The 15,284-nt window shown below is 44.5% G+C and overlaps 1 protein-coding gene across 3 annotated transcripts; it reads left to right on the top strand.

Moving 5' to 3' along the window:
• The first annotated feature begins 1,393 nt into the window (after window positions 1–1,393).
• vgll2b (vestigial-like family member 2b) lies at window positions 1,394–14,144 on the top strand. Of its 3 annotated transcripts, XM_055231220.1 has the most exons (5): window positions 1,699–1,767; window positions 3,476–3,658; window positions 3,757–4,114; window positions 11,866–12,288; window positions 14,047–14,144. In XM_055231220.1, exons 3-5 carry the CDS (start codon window positions 3,796–3,798, stop codon window positions 14,088–14,090), a joined length of 786 nt encoding a protein of 261 aa, XP_055087195.1. In that variant the 5' UTR covers window positions 1,699–1,767; window positions 3,476–3,658; window positions 3,757–3,795; the 3' UTR covers window positions 14,091–14,144. The 3 variants fall into 3 exon arrangements, with proteins under 3 accessions (XP_055087194.1, XP_033844443.1, XP_055087195.1); XM_055231219.1 differs by lacking the exon at window positions 3,476–3,658 and having other exon boundaries at window positions 1,394–1,767; window positions 3,757–4,081; XM_033988552.2 differs by lacking the exon at window positions 3,476–3,658 and having other exon boundaries at window positions 1,394–1,767.
• Window positions 14,145–15,284: the final 1,140 nt, after the last annotated feature.

The following is a 15,284-nucleotide window of genomic DNA, read 5'->3' as shown; positions in this document are numbered from 1 at the left end:
GGAGGCCGAACACTAGAGAGTGTGAGAGCCATTGTCCAGGATGAAACATCCAAGATCCGTAAGTACATCAAGGACAAGGCCAAAACAGATGATGTGCTCAGCGAATGTCTCAGACAGTGGAGTGCAGAGAAAGAGATGAGGGGGCCCTGCATGGGATGTACCATCGGAACATAACTGAAGAGGCTGATATCAAGAAATTCTACCAATGGCTTGAGAGAGCTGGTCTGAAGGACAGAGGAACAGAGTAATAGAGGCCCAGATCTACCACACCAGACAAGACCCAAGGTGTAGGCTGTGCAAAGATGCCCCTGAGACAATCCAGCACATAACTGTAGGGTGTAAGATGCTGCAGGGAAAACATACATGGAGAAGCATAACCAAGTGGAGCCATAGTATACAAAACATCTGTGCAGAGTACGGACTGCAGACCCTAAGGTCAAGGTGGGAAACATCACCAAAGGTAGTGGAGAATGATCAAGCCAAGATCCTGTGGAATTTCCAGATACTGACTGACAGAATGGTGATGGAACAACCAGACATTGCTGTGGTGGATAAACAACAGAGCAAAGCCATTGTGGTGGACATCACAGAACCAAGTGATGAGAACATCAGAAAAAAGGAACTAGAGAAACTAGAGAAATACCAGGGGCTCAGAGAAGTGCTGCAGAAGGCCTGGAAAGTGAAGGCATCAGTGGTGCCCATGGTCATCGGAGCACTCAGGCCAGTCCCAAAAACATCAGACATCTCAGTCCAGAAAAGTGCAGTTCTAGGAAAATCAAAGATACTGTGCAAAACCCTCAAGCGGGAAACATAAGCTGAACCCAAGCTTGGAAAAAAGGATGCAGCCACTCGCAGAGGGGGAGGATGAGTATATAATGATTCGTAATTGCAACTGTTGACCAAAATATGTATAATTTTTAATTATGATCTCTACTTTTAACACTTAAACAAATTAACAGCACTTGTGTGAAATATTTGTCACTTTTAAAGTACACACTGAAGTCGAATCTGGCCATGGCGGTGTAATGCTCTGAACGTCAACATTTTGACACTCTGTTTTTCTGAAGCGTAATTGCCCCCATGACATGCTTTGAGTAAGGATGAGGAGGGGGTCTGTGAAGGAGGGGGTCTGTGGGGGAGGGGGTCTGTGGAGAAGGAGGGGGTCTGTGGAGGAGGAGGTCTGTGGATGAGGAGGGGGTCTGTGGAGGAGGTCTGTGGATGAGGAGGGGGTCTATGGATGAGGAGGGGGTGTGTGGAGAAGGAGGGGGTCTGTGGATGAGCAGAAGGTCTCTGGATGAGGAGGGGGTCTGTGGAGGAGATCTGAGGATGAGGAGGGGGTCTGTGGAGGACGTCTGTGGATGAGGAGGGAGTGTGTGGTGGAGGAGGGGGTGTGTAGAGGAGGAGGGGGTGGCTCGCGCTGAGACGCACCGGACAGGACCCCCATGCCTGCTCCATAGACGCTCGCAGCTGCCCGGAGCGCACATTGAAGGAGCGCACAGTGAAGGAGCACACAGTGGAGTAGCACACAGTGAAGGGGCACACAGTGGAGGAGCTGGGACATGCTTTGGCCGCACTACAGCGAATCTCCCGTGACTATTTCTTTTCGACATTACCTCTAAAACCCCGGATGGTGTGCCGAGGTCGCTATAGACGCAGCTGCAGAGTCCGCGCCCGTTTACCATGAGCTGTTTGGATGTTATGTACCCAGCCTATGGACATTACGCACCGTACGCACCGAGCGCTCCTGCCTTCATCAACAGTTTACAGGTACGATACTGCTCTGCTGCTGACCACGGTGTCAGTATATGTGAGTTATCCGTTATCTTAAAACTGGAATGTTTTGTTCGTTTGAGCTGCCGCGAGTCATACTCAACATTTACGCACGCTGATGGCCCTGCATTTATTCGCCACAGTTTTAGTGAGTCATGAAAAAGTAAGTGTTAGCACATTACTTTAATGTATAGCTTTATAAGTAGGCCTGCAGTTCCAAGTATAAGTACAAGTATAAAAAACAATACTTTGGAGCACCCGTAAATGTGCAATGGATAAAAACCAGGTGCTCTTCAAAGATGTGCAACTGGGAAATTAAAAAGACATAAAGCAAACAAACAAACAAAAATAGAGTGAGGGTACAGAATTCGAGACACTGTGATAGGTTAAAAGTCCTTTATTGTAGAGCAAGAAGCGCCTCTCCAAGTATACCTGCGTAAAAAAAAAAAAACTCCCTTAGAGGTGGATTTGTGTCTAGCTCATGGGTAAAATAATACGCAAAGGTAGCATAATTCGTTCACAGTATTAGCGCTTAAACGATTGCGTGTTTATGAGCAGCGGCATGTGTTATGTCTGAGAGTAAATATAGCAGAGTGCTGTAACTGCGCGGACAAGCCAAGCAATGACTTCATTTGGAAAAGCACACAGCAGCACAAGGTTAGACGTGCTCCAGGAAGACACAAGAATCTGTTTACAAAATTAAGTGATATTAAGAAGTAAGGAAACAAGAAAGACCAAGTATATATACATACATACACACATGCATACACGCACGCACACACACACACACACACACATAAATACATATATATATATATATATATATATATATATATATATATATATATATATATATATATATATATATATATATATATATATATATATATATATATATATATATATATGCAAGACATAAGTTCTGTGGAACATTCCTGACAAAGACATTGCATTAGCGTTAGCAACATTGTTAGCATTAGCAGCAGCGTCTGATGTGTTGAAGGGCCTGTACATGATTTATTCTAGATAAATGCTTTTCATGCATCTATGCACGATGTGAAGAGCATAAGTGATACAGATACATAAGTGTATCATGGCTTTCAACTCTTTCAACTCACTGTTCACTAAGAATCATGAGTAAACTGACACCGACACATTATACTCTGTAATGGTGCTTAAAGTTGACAGAGATTAGACAACAACTCCATGACACCATCCCAGAGAGTTGTTTCATGGTACAATATCACAGCAGCAGAAGGGACTAAGTGAGAGATCCAATGAGGTTCAATTGGATTTTTGATAATTTATTTCAATAAATTATTTTTTCATGCCAATATTTAGTTTATTTTCATACCTGACAGTTTGGAATGCTCATTAATGGTTTTCCTCAGCGTGGTCATGTGATGTTACTGTGCTGTGTTCAGTCAGCTGAACAGGTCTTAGTCAGAGGTATCTGATTTTATTTGTTCCTGGTATACTGTCCTGAAGAAGTCAATCGACAGATGGCGCTGTCATCCTACTGATGGAGGCAGAACCACAGCACCATTTCCATTCCAGCTTCTTCTGGACAGTATTCAAATTGGCCATTCCTGACTGAGAGAAAACCACATTATGGACTAGGACAGAGCAAGCATCATGCCCTCTGGGACAACGGACATCGTCCCTGGATTAAGGAGAGAATCAAAATACGAAAATGTGCCCACAGGACAATAAAAAGACACCTGGGTTACCGTCCTGAAGAAGTCAGACTGCAGATGGCACTGTTGTCCTGCCTCCATTGGTAGGAAGAAAGCACCAAAACCCGTTTAAATCAGTTCACCGGACACGTCATAGCAACATCACGTGAGCACTCTGAGGAAGACTGCAAGTGAGCAGTCCAAACTGTCAGGTATGAAAACAAACTAAACTTTGGTCTGAAAAAATAATCTATTAACACAGACTAAAGGTCAAACTAAAACATGTTCCCCTTCCACCCATGTCCCATAGGCCCCTACTGCTGTGACACCCTCTCACTGCAGGGACCGCATGGACACTTCTAGGGGCCCCGATGGACTGCCAGGGGGCCCAGGCAATTCCTCTTCCTCCTCCACCTCCTCCTCTTCCACTGCCTCCTCACTGTCCTCTCCGGCCTCCTCCTACATCACCGCGGGGACCAGGTCAGAGGAGGGCCCCAAAGACAAGTCCGCGGGCGCCCCTGAAGCCGAGTACCTGAGCTCCAGATGTGTGCTGTTCACTTACTACCAAGGAGACATCAGCAGTGTGGTGGACCAGCACTTCTCCAGGGCTCTCAGCTCCTACATGGACGGAGAGGGTAAGAGGCGGGCCCCCGAGACCCACGGAACAGGTATGGCAGTCACCACTCTGAAGTAGGGCTGATTGACACAGACCTCGCCCAAATGCTCTGAAATGAAAGTTAAGCAGTTCAAATTTTAGTGTTCTCTCAGATGTTAGTGCTCTTGGCAGAGCTCTCACGATAATATATTTTGAAACACTAGTGTTACAGAGAAATATTGTGATGAACTATAATATTGAAGTTATTTTACTCACTGACACAAAGCAGTGAACCTATTTTTAAATAGTATCATTAAAAGGCCGGAGCTGCAACAAATAAATAGCAAAATTCCATGTTACAAGACATAAGATTGGGTCCATAACAGAATTTATAATGATACAATTCCCAATTCTTGTATTCTGAGAACCACTTCAGTAATGGTGCATGCCCGGAGAGACACGGAACTGCACTGGGTGACAAACAGCCAAGGGAATATGTGTATTTGTGTGTGCTCATTCATTTCATATCAGCGATGAACCAAATAATGGTCCTGCCACCACAGACTCACTTGTGTTGATTCATTGTTTTGGTCTTCTAGATTACAAGAGAAAAAATACACTACCAATGCTTTGACTGATGTGTTTATTTTGGCAGCAGAGAGCAAAATGTCTTTTGACAACGTTTTTAATATCATGTCTAAAAATTAGATGCTCAGACAATGACAATAATTAATGTCTTTGAATAGTAATAATAATAATAATAATACATTTTATTTGTTAGGCGCCTTTCAAGGCTCTCAAGGTTGCCGGTTGAGTGTCTCATTCATGTCTATTGGGTTATTTGAACTAAGACCAGCCTTGCCAGGTCTGCTTCTTTATAGGAAATTTGAACTTCTTTTTTGTAAAGTTATTTGTAAATTTTGAGAATTGCAGTTTCTTTTTTTTTTTTAGATTTGCTTCTGAGATTAACTTTCATGATAATAGACCCAGCAAAGACTGAAATAATAAGCTAATTCAGGTTTTAAAGCTGTTTTTGATGTTAAAGCCCCAATATATAACTTTTTATCCAAAAAATTGACAAAACTAAAACCCTACTTTTTCATTTTGGTTGTTTATTACACTGAAAAACTTTTGCATCCTTATTGTGAGCAAGCTTCTCCATTGACAATTGTTTGGCCTGCATGTTCGTTTGGCTTTAAAGTATTCTATAGAACCAGTGGACAATGTTCAAGTATGGTTTTAACATGCACATGCACATCTCATCAGCTGCAAGTTGCTATTTTGAGTTTTTTTTTTACAGAAGTTTGGTCACTTGTTGCATTCTGAAAACCTAGCAACCCCCAAGCAAGACAAAAACCCAATCAAGAACATCCTCAGATTTACCTGTGAATGTAAACATCAAGGACAGTTGGACTTGTGGACATTTGGACAGTTGATATGTCTTATTTTAAGGCCACACAAGATGACCTGACACTTTAGACAGAGACAGGTGATGGTCAGGTGACAACTGCTGTCCAATCAAAGGTCAGGGCAGAGGTCAGCTGGTAAACAGGTCAGGGCTGTGGGTGCTGGGGGGTGGGGGGGTGATGTCCTGACAGAGGATCAGCCAGCTTTGGACATAAGGCGGGTTATGGGACAACTGTTTGGAATTCAAAGAGAAGAAAGAAGCACTCAAAAATATAAATATATAAATAAATAAATTACACATCTCTGGTAATGGCTAAGTTCACACTTAACTGGGACTAAGCCAGGACTAAACCAGGGCTAGACTAGGACTGAACCAGGACTACACCAGGACTAGACCAGGATTAGACCAGGACTAGACCAGGACTGAACCAGGACTAGACCAGGACTAGACCAGGATTAGACCAGGACTAGACCAGGACTGAACCAGGACTAGACCAGGACTGAACCAGGACTGAACCAGGACTAGACTAGGACTAGACCAGGACTGAACTAAGACTAGACCAGGATTGAACCAGGACTGAACCAGAACTAGACCAGGACCAAGTGTTAACAATAATAGTCTGGATTTCTCTGCATATTTAAGATGAATAGGAAGCTGAAATAAAATTTTCTATAATTTACTTATAAACATGGTGCTGCCAAATTCTATGTGTGTCATTGAAAGAAAATAGTACATAGTAGTACATAGTAGTACATAGTAGTACATAGTAGTACATAGTAGTACATAGTAGTACATAGTAGTACATAGTAGTACATAGTAGTACATAGTAGTACATAGTAGTACATAGTAGTACATAGTAGTACATAGTAGTACATAGTAGTACATAGTAGTACATAGTAGTACATAGTAGTACATAGTAGTACATAGTAGTACATAGTAGTACATAGTAGTAGCGGTGGTGAATACATGTGGCGGCAAAAACGGGGATAGATTGAAGCAATGATGTCTTTAATACTGGTAAATAAACATTACTCAAACATGCATGAATCACTCTAAATACAACTGCGAGAGTTTGACATCTTAAATTGCAATATTCATCTATAATGACTTAATTAAAGAAAGAAGTCCTCTGACTTGCTAGAAAACCACGGTGTCCAATGGGAGCTGGCATTGCTGTAAATGTCATCACAACAAAGCGCTGTGTAGCTGTCGGTGCCCTCTAAGGATAGTTGCAGTTCACGCTAGTGAGTCACGGATTTTTTTTTTTCATTTGTATCAAAATGACTATGTAATGCTGCTGAATCCTACGTGTATCATTCATTTAGAAAATAAAATTGAGGAATGAAGTACAGAGCAGCGGACATATATAGGTGGTGGTGAAAACGAGGATCGATCAGCAATATGGCGTCTTGAAAGTAAACAATTAAAGATTGCTCAAACATGCACACATCACTCCAAATACAAAGGGTAAATGACAGGGGAAACTATAACATGGTTAAAATCTCTGAAAAGTTCATTTTGCAGGATAGGTCTGCTTTAAATAACAAATGAGATTTCACCATTTCATTGCAAACAAAGATAGAGATTGTTTTTTGTTGATTTTGGAGGTATTTACGGCCCAATGACTTTCCTATGACAGTGTCGGCACACGCTAACAATACAGCTGGCTTCCATGCACAGTGCAGTGGTTGTGTGAGCACTGACCCTGCTCTCCTTGTAGGGCCAGGGCAGGGGCCCCCCAAGCATCCTACACCCCCATGCGTCCTGCCCCACAACAGGCTAAGTTTGAACACCAGCGTAAGCACCCAGCCCCGTGCTAGTGTCGCCTTCAACACCCTGTGGGCACTCGAGTCTCGCACCCACAATGGTTCCTCCTCTCTCTCCCTCCCTCAATCCTCCCCTCTCCTCCCTCCTCGTCCTCACACTTACAACATTGTGTGGTATAGGCACATGAGGAATCACTAGCCCGGTTTTCAGAGCTCTATCTAAATATAAAAGTATACGGCCAAAAGAACACAGAATGGCTCAGTGGCATTCTGTCAAGGGTGAGAGGGAGGAGGAGGAGAGGGAGGGGGCAGAGACAATAACAGGTGGGGACAGTAGAGAAGAGGCACATAGAGATTTGGAGTGGGGGGTGCACAGATAGAGGTAGAGATGTACAGAGAGAAAGAGAGATAGACATATATGTTACGGGGTCATTATTATAGGCAAAAGAGAACCCCCAGACCTTTAACACATTTGGATCACATTTTAATGTGAAGAGCAGCAGTGATGGACCTAAAGTTTTCAAACAACAAGAGTCAGATACTAATTGATACTAAGACTAGTATTGAAACTAGATACTAATTTCAGCAGATATCAATACTAAAAAAGTCCAATTCACGGGACAGAAATTAAACTTTCATGAATATGTTTATGATGTTGAGCTGAATCTTTCACAAGTATAAGACACATAGTACACACACACACACACAAGGAACCTACCTGTTCTACTGAGGGATTACACAGAAGACACATGGGGATATAAAACAAAGTACTACCATTTAATGTGAAAAATCACATTTTTATTATCACTGTGATGTCAGAATCGTATTGACTATCGAGTCTATTCCTTAGTGTTAAAATAAAGTTTTAAAGAAATGTTATGCTAACATCACTAGATGGAAGGCTGTGTTGTAATGGCTTCCCAACCAGTAGATTTTAGAACCTCACTCACTCCCTGCGTCCTCAATCCCCGACCTGAGGTTTACTCCATAGAATCAGTTGTGCAGATTGTTGAAAGAGCCATCACTGGGTTACGTAACACCTCACTGCCATTATGCACTGATGGACCATGGCATCAGGTTTAAATGTTTCACTCTTGTTGTGTGGCGTTCTGATGCATTAGATTTAGCTTTAGGTTGGACTTTTGTCAGAATTTAGCCCCCATCCTTTTTTCAGACAATAACCAACAAGATATTGTGCCATAGCTGAGGGACATTTCTTTACGATGTATTTGAAACATCTCGGTGAATCCCAGCTAAAGATCTGCACACATCTAGGGACAGCAGGTCTGTTGGTTGAGCAGTCAGAGCCACTGATCCCAGGTCTCACAGATGAATACTTATCGTTGCATCCTTGGGCAAGATACTTCCCCCCTCAACCACAGTGTCACTGTACACAGGTTTATGAGCTGATATAAAGCACTTTGAGTGCCTTGAAAGTTGAAAAGAGCTCTCTAAAAGTGACCAGGTGAGGTTAGAAATGTGTCCTCTGCATCCTTCACTGCTGCTGGGTTCAACCTGTGTCGTAATGGCTGGTGTAGGGCGGACCAAAGAGTGCAGATCTCGGGGCAGATTTACAGTGTTTATTTACAGTTTGTGCAATAAATAACAAAAGTTCATTAAACCAGCAAGGGACGGGGAGCGGGGTGCGAGTCAGAGTCCGAGGATGCGTTGTGAAGAGCAGAGACGGGAACAGGGAACAACCAGGACCGGAGCGAGGACAGGATCGGGGACGGAGCCAGAGGAGGGAGCCAGAGGAGGGTGATGACAAGGAGTAGACAGTACCGGAGCCGGAGCGGGAGATGTGGAGCAAGCCGGGGTCCAGGACGAGACAAGGAGGTGAAGACAAGTAGTAGACTGTACCGGAGCCGGAGCGCGGGGTCAGGAGCTGAACCAGAGGCCAGGAGCTGGCACGAGCGAGGGAGCAGGGATCTGGGGGGCAGCAAAAATCCAGTCAGCATCCAAAAGTAGGCAACAGAAACAGAGCTGGAACATTCACATTAGACACGCAGACGATCTGGCACCAAATGTCTTGAGCTGGTCCATCTTATACCCAGCAGCAGGTGGAGGTAATTGCGCTGATGGGCTGCAGGTGCGCACGGGAGGAGCCAGGGGCTCAGGTGGGGGAGGGGAAGGCACACAGGGAGACAACACAGGAGGCAGATAATGCGTGCATCATGACAACCTGTGAGGAGTAGAGGGCACCTCAGTGCAGTGTTCAGAGACCCATCTCCAGATCTTGAGCTAGTCCTGGTCAGGAATACCCTAAATTGAAGAGTGGATTGTGCATGTTTTAGGGTGAAACCCAAGTGCCTATTGTAAACCCACCGTGACATGGGCAGAAACAAACTGCACAGAAAGGCCCAGGCCACAGTGTCTTGTGAAGACACTTAAGGGCTTCATTTCTCAGTGCTTCCTTGAGCTCTGTTGGACTGGTGTCATGTGTGAGGATCCTCCAACATTTCTCCTGGATCTTTGACCTCATTTGACCCTCAATGTGTTCTCTGTATGAGGGATCAACTAAAGCCCATATATGTATAAATGAAAGGTCACAAGCTTTGTGGTTGTATAACCACATGGTAAAATGTATCAAATTTAGTGTTGTGTGTTATTCTGCGTCACAATAGTTTTACCTAAAATTATTTGAATAATTTGAAGTTGGTGAAGGAAATCGGAATCCATGGTATAACACTTGCATAAAGCCCCTGTTCTTTTTAAAAAGGTTCTACAATCACCTCTGAACCTGAGCGGACAGTACTGTAACCTGCAGATACAGGATGCATACAAGTTTTTCTCATTCTCAGTATATGCACAGGCTGAGCCTCATGTGAACCTGCACAAATTACTCACTGAGCTGCAGAGGCTGCTCTAGCACTGATTGTCTGCTGGTGTTGAGCTTTAGGTAGTGACCATTTAGATCAGAGAGAGTCCTTCTAGGTTTTAATAGACTGGATTTCAGCACTGGAACAGGCAACCCATGTCCAGTGTTTTTGTATTTGTGAAAGATAAACATGTTCATATCAAATGTTGTATTTGATATGAACATGTTTATCTTGCACAGTGCTGTCTAAAACAGTGTGGTTATTTAAATGGAGCTGAAGTATGAGCCTGGTGATTCCACTGGTGTATTGTGTCCGTGTCTTGGATGTGTCTGGCTGTGTGATGTGATGGAGCAGATATGTGGAACATTCATGTGACTCCGGGACGCCCCTCTCACATGTGTCTCCATAAATCAGGGTGCCCTCCCTCCTTCATCCCACTCTCCCTGCCCTGTCTTCCCCTCCTTCTCTGTGCCCCGGTCCCATCTCTCTTTACTCCTTCTCTTCCTGTCTCTCTGCTCTTTCTTCTTTTCCTTCTTTCTACCCTCTATTCTATCGGCTTCTCCCTCCCTCTTTCCATCTCTCGCCCCTCTCTCTGCCCACTTCTCCTCTCCTTCTCTCTATCTCTCCCTGCCCTCACCTCCTCTCTACCCTCTTCCCCACTCTCTCTTCACCTCCCTCTCATGATGTGGCCTAAAGAGGTTGTTGTATTCCATCACTGTGCATTAGACACACTCTGCATGTGTACCAATGGTTATGTCCAGGATGCTGTTGAAATTCCTCTTAAACTCACCAGCAGCACACAGAGGAAAGTCTGCGCAGACCCAGGCCTGTCACCATAATCATTATATCAAATATATGACTATAGGCCTATATGAAAGCTGTAACAATAGATTTTGGTCTTCAAATAGGGCGCCCACATTTTCAAAATTAAAAACTGGCACACACCTTGTTGGGGTGGTTGGTAATAATTAAACTGAAGAGGCACTTGGTCCATCCTCAGCTCACGCGTGAATGAGTCCCGTATAACACTAGAGACTTCGGTCATTGCATCTTAGTGCATTTTTTGACCTAGCTATTTTCATGCATAGTTTTCTGTATTTGCACAAAAACATCTGTACCCTTTTTACAGTTGGTGGGGATCAAATGTGTTAAAAATAGAGACAAATCAATGGTTTAAGATAAAGGGGACAAAAGGCTCAAAACTGGGACTGTCTGGGACTGTCTTGGGTAAATAGGGACGTCTGGTCACATTATGCTCAATACTTATAGTGTGTAGGCTCTTTGCACGACGGCGCCCAGCCTGTCAGCATCACTACTTCTTGTCCAGTTGTCTCGCTAAAATTAATTTAATTAAAGATCAGACAGTGGACAGTAACTTGAGGGTGCATGTTAAAGACTAAACAAATGAGGTGAGAACATCACTGTTTTCTTTTTTTTCTTTTTTTTTTATTATTTTATATTTTATGCTTTTAATAAAAGTTAGCATAAGCTTTTAAACACAGTGAGATAGCTAGCATGCTACAGCTTTCCAATAGTTCCAATAGATTTTTGCCATTTTTATGTAAAATATGTCAGATTTGAGCTCTGGAGAGTAGATTAAATAACTAGTACATTCTGCTCTTTATGTGTTGCGGCTCCTTTCACGAAATCGCTTTACTGCGATTACCCTGCTTTGTGTCAGTGGCATAAAGTAATTTCAATATTATCTTTTTTTGTCATATTTCTCTGCAGGGATATATCATGCTTCACAATGTATTATTGTCCTACGCAGACGTCCAAACTTGTATTGACCTGTCCTTGAATAAAGTGACATAAGTCTTTGTGTCCTCAGACGCCGCGTCCCCCAGTGGTAGGCGGAGCTTCCCTCCCTCCTTCTGGGACAGTAACTACCCCTCCCCCCAGAGTCGGCCGCACTGCGACCCTACCTCCTCGTACTCTGTGGACCCGTATGCCTCAGGACTGCACCCGGGCCTGTCCCACCCGCACGCCCACCCGCATGCCCACCCGCATCCCCCAGAGAGCTGGGCCTACACTCAGCCTCAGTACGGACCCCCGAGATCCCTGCACGAACTCTACTCTCCATCGGCCCTGGAGCCACATTACGGGCCCCTGCTGATGCCTGCCGTGAGGCCGCCACACCTGCCCGCCATGCCCGGCCACTACGAGGTCAGCAAACTGGAGCCGCCGAGCACCTGGCCCAGCCTCCTGCCCACGGGGGAGGTGGGACAGAGCCTGACCCTCAACATGGACACAGGTCAGAGCACTTGCAGTACAGCTTCCATACTACATACACATACATACATTCTTACATACTTATATATACATACTGATACATATGTATACATAATTATATGTATGTACTTATACATACATACATATATCCATCCATCCATTTTCTTCCGCTTATCCGGGGCCGGGTCACGGGGGCAGCAGTCTAAGCAGGGACTCCCAGACTTCCCTCACCCCAGACACGTCCTCCAGTGGGACCCCAAGGCGTTCCCAGGCCAGCCGAGAGACATAGTCCCTCCAGCGTGTCCTGGGTCTTCCCCGGGGCCTCCTCCTGGTGGGACATGCCCAGAACACCTCCCTAGGGAGGCGTCCAGGAGGCATCCTGAGCAGATGCCCGAGCCACCTCAACTGGTTCCTCTTGACGTGTAGGAGCAGCGGCTCTACTCCAAGCTCCTCCCGTGTGACCGAGCTCCTCACCCTATCCCTAAGGGTGCGCCCGGCCACCCTATGGAGGAAGCCCATTTCAGCGACCATTGTATCTGCGACCTTGTACTTTCGAAGCTCATGACCATAGGTGAGGGTAGGAACGTAGATTGACCGGTAAATCGAGAGCTTTGCCTTTGGACTCAGCTCCTTCTTTACCACAACGGACCGATACAGCGACCGCATCAGTGCAGATGCTGCACCGATCCGCCTGTCAATCTCACGCTCCATCCTTCCCTCACTTGTGAACAAGACCCGAGATACTTGAACTCCTCCACTTGAGGCAGAGACTCACCACCCACCCAGAGAGGGCAAACCACCTTTTTCCGGTCGAGAACCATGGCCTCGGATTTGGAGGAGCTGATTCTCATCCCAGCCGCTTCACACTCGGCTGCAAACTGCCCCAGTGCCTGCTGCAGGTCCTGGCTCAAAGAAGCCATCAGGACAACATCATCTGCAAACAGCAGAGATGAAATCCTGTGGGACATACACATACATATATATGAATTACAAAAAAGAGAGAGAGAGATTTCTTGATGTGAAGCAGGGGCGTCAAACGCATTTTCACAAAGGGCCACATCAACAAAATGGCCGCTCTCAAAGGGCCAGATGTAACTAACTGTAAGATAAATGTCACTAAATACAACTAAATTTAATGTCAAATAAATGCAGCTACTCTTGAATCTTGTTAATTAACCGTTTCTATATTTATTACGTATTCACGTTACAAATACTGCAGATGGATTTGCATAGATATGAGAGAGAGAGAGAGAGAGAGAGAGAGAGAGAGAGAGAGAAAGAATACCAAAAATCTCCTCATGACTGAAAAGAAACTGTACACACCATAATTACTGAGCCCCAAAATATATGGCTCTAGCTTTCATATAGTGAACGATAAGTTGATGTAGTGATTACTGTGGACTAAACATACATGTCTAAATACAAGGTTACCCTCGCTGTGGTGAAGGTGCAGTTCAGGTGTCTGACCCAGGGTAGATATGGCTACATCCAAACTGTTAACTGTTGTATAAATGCAAAGATTTACTAGTACTTTTCATAATACAAATATATGAAGGTATATATATATATATATATATATATATATGCCCTCAAATGCTGTCACACCGCTCATGGACATCAGAAAACTGCTAATTGCCTGGGTTCTTCTTTTCTTCTTCTTCCTCTCCTCTCCTTTCCTCCTCTCCTCCTCTCCTCTTCTTTCTTGTTTTTCAGTGCTAGACCAGGATCTTTGCCCATAGGCTCCATGACAACCTGCCTGACCATTGTTCTCTCTCCTCAGGCCTGCCACAGCACAAGAAAGCTAAGGAGCTCTACTGGTTCTAACGAGCCCCGGACCACCAGCCAATTAGCCCCCGCCCCCCACCACCCTGCCACCACCCTGCCACTACCCCCGCTCCCCCTCCTCCCCATCCAGATGTGTGCGTCATGGAGATAAAGAGCCTGCATTATGCCTGTGTCACCGGAACAGACTTGGCACTGCGCGGTGACCTGGTTGGAATGGACTCATATTGGACAAACGGAAGGGTGGTTCATCTCCTGGTGTCATTTCAAAGAAGATTTTTTTGTTTTGTTTCCCATGTTAATTGTATTGTGTTACATGTTTTTGTTGTTCAAATTATTTATTGCATTTTTATGAAAATTGGTGCCATTTTGCAGTAAGGCTTGGCCGTTTAGTGTCCCCACATGATCCCATATTTATTTATTATCTGTCGAAGATTATTGCTGTTTTACTGTGATTATATTCTTGGAGTAAAGAAGGGCGGCAGATGTCGGAGTGTTCGGCCTCCTAAAGGACTCTGGTTCAACTCTCATCTAAAGCTAAGGTTACAGTACACTTTAATATCCTGAGAAATTGGCCCCCTTCAATCCACTGGGGCAAACAGTCGTGAGCAGTGCAGCGCCTCAGTGCACCATTTTCAGACCTTGAGTCTTGGTCAGGATTACCTTAGCTGGAGGATTTGACCTATTGCAATGATTTGGGTTGACACAGGGAAAACATGAAAACTCCACACAAAAAGACCTGTTGTGTGGCGGGAGTGCTAGCTATCCAGCCAGTGTGCAGTCCTGTCTATATATACTGGGGTCACGCAAGTTGTTCTTCATTGCTCAGTCCATGATATCACGGCTGGTGGTTGGCTCAGCCTTATTTGATTATACTTTTTGAGCCTTCTACCATGTAGTAATCATCAAAACCATGCCCTGGAGAGGTTTTAGATGTCATCCATGCTTGTCTGAGTATTTTAAGGATCTCTCCTGGGCCCTATTCAAAGCCTCCTTACGTTTAGCAGTACAAGGCTTCACTCACAAGCCTACGTTGTTCATGCTCTCGCGCAGAAATTCTCCATAAATATACAAAAGTATGATACAAAACTGTACACAGCAACTTGACAACCCTAATGCAATGTGCAGTAGTTTTAAATAGCAGGATGCACAGTGATATAGAGATAGTGCTCTGAAGGGGAGTTACTTAACACTGGGAGCAAGAGAGGGGAGTTTTAGAGCATCAAAAACAAAAGT

This window comes from Periophthalmus magnuspinnatus, chromosome 22, assembly GCF_009829125.3.
Source record: "Periophthalmus magnuspinnatus isolate fPerMag1 chromosome 22, fPerMag1.2.pri, whole genome shotgun sequence".
Lineage (NCBI taxonomy): Eukaryota > Metazoa > Chordata > Actinopteri > Gobiiformes > Gobiidae > Periophthalmus > Periophthalmus magnuspinnatus.
This window is presented reverse-complemented; position numbering and strand designations above follow the sequence as displayed.